Genomic DNA, 4,572 nt, shown 5'->3' on the forward strand with positions numbered 1-4,572 from the left:
ATCTGATCTGTCATATACATTACAAATCTACATAACTCGTTATATTGAATAAACTATTCCATTGTCATTATTAGTCAATCCTTACTGATCGAATCTATGCGAGGTATTGCTGTATTTGTTAGTTCATTCAATATATGTAGCAAATAATATTATTTCTTTAAAGAATTTGTTAATGACATTTATAAAAGTGAGCACTTTGCAGCAAGTCAATTTGATTTTATTTTTTTTATTATGTAATTTTCTTGAGTTTGTATTGTGGTAATTTGTTGCAATAAATGTTATTATTATTAATAAAAGTGAATTTTTTAATTTAAAAATTATTATAAGAAACTAAAGTAGTCAAAATATAAATTTTGATTAAACATATTAGTTGACACAAAGCGCGTAAAGTTTACGCTATTACGAATTTAGCGCATGTTTAATGAAATCCATATACACCATTTGTTTTGTATTTTGCAATGTCAATAAACAAACTATTTGCTACTAAATAGTCCTATAAAGCACTGGGATTACGCGTTCAGATTGAAATTCAATTAATTAATTTGTGTTTATTGCCTGTTGCGATGTTGTTTATTTTCGTGTGTATATATATATTTTTTTTGGACACATTGGGTAACGTTAATTGCGTTTGTTTTTGAGCACGGTGGATGTTGCTGAGAAGAGAGGAAAAGGTAATTGAATATAACGAACGAGAAAAGCGCATTTTCTCGTACGAACGAATAAATCTTGCTTCCATTCTTTTTATTTCTTGTTTAATTTTTTGTTGTACGGATTACGTACTCGCGTTTTTCCTGTTCTCTATTCTGTTCTGTGATTTATGCGGTGGCCTGGGTGTGGTGTGCCATGTCCGTGTTCGCGTTATACCCACACGCCGATTAAATGCAAGTAAATAGTTCTTGAAAATGGAGCTTGTTTTGCGAGACAAGTTTCATTTTGGGTTTGCGGATGCATGCACGTGGTCGTGGTCATGGGGGGAAGAGGCTAATGTTCCCTTGAGTCCTTTATTACTTCGCCACCGTTACGACCGGAATGCTTCATCCCTTCTGGCCACCGGTTGGGGTTGCAAAAAGGGAGAGGAAGACAGAGAGAGAGATAGTTAGATAGAGACTGAGAGAGAAAGAGAGAGGCCAATTTCGGTCAACTGAAGCGAAGCCCTACGAAGTCGGCCCTTTCAATTATTCAAAGCTCGCTCCCAACTCATCCATACCTCAACAACACAAGTCGCTTCGCTTCGTACGCCCCAAAAGGCGGCAGCACTGTTCCTCTGGCAATTTATTACAACCGCTAATTGTGCGCTCCGAAGTATCCGCACCCATCAGGAAGATAAATGATCATTGAAGATCTGAAGACATCATTACAACACGAACAAAATTGTAGTGTTAAATAGTAGTGGAGGTCTACGAACTCAAAGTGGCTACTGACACTTACAATTACCGATAATAGGTGGTGATCGCTTAACTAACAACGGTCACCTCTACAAAAAAATCTGTTTATAAAACAAATACATGTTTGTTCTCGACTTATTAACACTAATTTTGAAAGGGATAAAAAGTATTGGGAGTTAAATTAAATTAATTTATTTCTCTTGTTTGGTGTAATACAACAATGTTGGATACATATTTTACTTTGGAATTACCATCCGTAGTTTGTAGCGTAACCGACAGATGGGGCGGAGTAAGCGAGGGGAGAGGCGATAGTCTTGGCGACGATAGGGCTGGAGTAGGTTTGAGCAATTGGGGCGGAGTAGGTAGAGTAGGCAACTGGGGCGGCGATGGTCTTGGCGTAGGAGGCGACTGGGGCGGCAGCGTAGGTGGCTACTGGAGCCACGGACTTGGTGACGGTGGAGTGAGAGTAAGATGTGGCAACTGGGGCAGAGATGGTTTTAGCTACGATTGGGGCGGAGTAAGCGTGAGCTACTGGGGCGGAGTAAGCGACTGGAGCAGCAGAGTAGGCAACTGGGGCGGCGATGGTCTTGGCGTAAGTGGCGACTGGAGCAGAGATGCTGGAGTAAGATACAGCTGGGGCGGAAGAGTAGGCGACTGGGGCGACTTGGTGAGCGTATCCAGCGGAGTAGGCAAGTGGAGCGGCAACTCCATGAGAGTAACTACCGGAGTAAGCCAATGGTGCGGTTTGGTGAGCATATCCAGCGGAATAGGCGACTGGGGCGGCTTGGTGAGCGTATCCAGCAGAATAAGCGAGTGGGGCGGCTTGGTGGGCATATCCAGCAGAATAAGCGAGTGGGGCAGCTTGGTGGGCATATCCAGCAGAATAAGCCAATGGGGCGGCTACTCCATGAGTGTATCCTGCAGAGTAGGCTAATGGGGCGGCTCCATAGGTGTATCCCAAGTTACCAGCGCTGGCTACGGCCAAAGCGGCGCACAAAACTACGAACTGCGAAGATATATTATATTAATGACTTGAAAATTTTAATAATAAACAAATTCGTAAATACCTTGAATACCATTGTTGGTTGATGTAATCGTGATGTGGATATGATGATTTTTCTGAAATTGTCGACCACTTTTATACCAAATATTGTTTCGTGAAGTGGGGCTGACGACGGGCCAACATTCTCTTAATGGAAATATTCGACCACTTTCAATTAATTATAATAGCCGAACTTTATACTCCAAATATCATTTATTAATCGAAATCCAGTAACATAACAATAATTACCTAATGATTATCGCAATCATCTAAAATAAAAGGTTAACACGGTTAACAAACAGTTCAGACTTCAAAAATTCAGCTAAACTACACTTCTGCGAAAGATTTTTATATTTGTTATATTTGTATAACAAACGACTTGCTGACCAATTGACGTTACTTTTGAAAACTAAGACAGAAGGTATGAAGCTTCTTTGTTAATTGTTTACCCACTTTAATTGGTGCTTGTAAATGATACTACCGATAACCGTATCAAGAGGTTATATTTTAAATACAAATTACATAATAAATACAACGTCTTTTCTTCACGATGACAGATTAGACATAAACGATCTATAATCGACATATGAATTTAGCCCAACTAAGATATGTGTTGGATGATTGATTACTGAAAAGAACAACAAAATATTTATATGTAAGAGTGATACTTCGAAAAAATTTGGATATAAGAAGTCATATTAAAATCTATTCTATTTTGGAGATAAATTGATCACCAAATGAGAAATTGAAGAGGTTCAAAGTTTTGTCGATGAAAAGATAAGGATTGAATGGATTGATATGTGAATATACAGATCGTTAATCCATTGCGTAATACAACATACCGCTTTATAACAGTAAGTAGTAGTAATAAACGAAAGTAGTTATTAGTTAATAAAGACCAATTTACAGTGTATTAAAATCGACTGAATTTGAAACATAAATATATATGGGATATTATAATTAAATAATGATAGAAGGTCTAAATAGCAATTTACTGAGTATTCAAATCGAATAAATTGTAATTAAATATTGGGAAATGGTCGAAGTGTTAAAATCGAATGTCGTTTCAATTTAGGGCGAACAAAAGAATTATGTATGTTGCCTGAGGTCATAAGACGCATACGTATTTACTCGCATCTTAAATCATTTGCAATGATTGTTTTTCTTCACTTTCGGTTATGAACCTGTTATGGTACATAGGACCTTTGCTCTTGACACACTTTACATTGATCCATTTCATTTTGCCCACTCGAATTGTTTTTCGAACCGTGAAATTTGCACGGTTCCATTATTAAAGCAGCGCATAATTAATAAAAACGAGTATTCACAATTTAATTGGATGCGTACAGCGTTCGTATTTAAAACGCTATTCCGGGATGTAATCAAAAGTATTCGAGGTTTAATTAAATTAATTTATTTCTCTTGTTTGGTGTAACATAACAATGTTGGGTACATATTTTACATAGGAATTACCATCCGTAGTTGGTTGCGTAGCCGATGGATGGGGCGGAGTAGGAGACGTGAGCAGTCTTGGCTACTAATGGGGCGGAGTAGGCAGAGTAGGCCAGGGGAGAGGCGATGGTCTTGGCGACGATCGGGCTGGAATAGGTTTGAGCAATTGGGGCGGAGTAGGCAGAGTAGGCTGCTGGGGCGGCAGCGTAGGTGGCTACTGGAGCTACGGACTTGGTGACGGTGGAGTGAGAGTAGGAGGTTGCTACTGGGGCGGCGATGGTCTTAGCTACGATTGGGGCGGAGTAAGCGTGAGCTACTGGGGCGGAGTAGGCGACTGGAGCAGCAGAGTAAGCTACTGGGGCGGCGATGGTCTTGGCGTAGGTGGCGACTGGAGCAGAGATGCTTGAGTAAGATACAGCTGGGGCGGAAGAGTAGGCAACTGGGGCGACTTGGTGAGCGTATCCAGCAGAGTAGGCAACTGGGGCGGCTTGGTGAGCGTATCCAGCGGAATAGGCGACTGGAGCGGCAACTCCGTGAGAGTAACCAGAGGAGTAAGCGGCTTGGTGAGCATATCCAGCGGAATAGGCGACTGGGGCTGCTTGGTGAGCGTATCCAGCAGAGTAAGCCAATGGGGCGGCTACTCCATGGGTGTATCCTGCAGAGTAGGCTAATGGGGCGGCTCCATAAGAGTAT

At 40.9% G+C, this 4,572-nt stretch overlaps 2 protein-coding genes across 2 annotated transcripts in view; both read right to left on the reverse strand.

Moving 5' to 3' along the window:
- Positions 1-1,636: 1,636 nt before the first annotated feature.
- Positions 1,637-2,464, reverse strand: LOC108561102 (pupal cuticle protein C1B-like; the record flags this gene model as incomplete). The annotated part of the gene is made up of 2 exons (XM_017918897.1): positions 2,453-2,464; positions 1,637-2,391 (listed from the first exon to the last, which is right to left on the reverse strand). Coding segments are annotated over exons 1-2 (767 nt in total), but the record flags the coding sequence as incomplete, so codon positions are not given.
- Positions 2,465-3,896: 1,432 nt separating this feature from the next.
- The window catches only part of LOC108561103 (cuticle protein 16.5-like), a 1,418-nt gene continuing 742 nt past the window's right edge, over positions 3,897-4,572 (reverse strand). Inside the window, exon 2 of the mRNA XM_017918898.1 lies at positions 3,897-4,558. Within this exon, the coding sequence (XP_017774387.1) occupies positions 3,897-4,558 (662 nt within the window). The remainder of the gene's footprint in view (positions 4,559-4,572) is intronic.

This window comes from Nicrophorus vespilloides, unplaced genomic scaffold, assembly GCF_001412225.1.
Source record: "Nicrophorus vespilloides isolate i.1.1-1 unplaced genomic scaffold, Nicve_v1.0, whole genome shotgun sequence".
Taxonomy (NCBI): Eukaryota; Metazoa; Arthropoda; class Insecta; order Coleoptera; family Silphidae; genus Nicrophorus; species Nicrophorus vespilloides.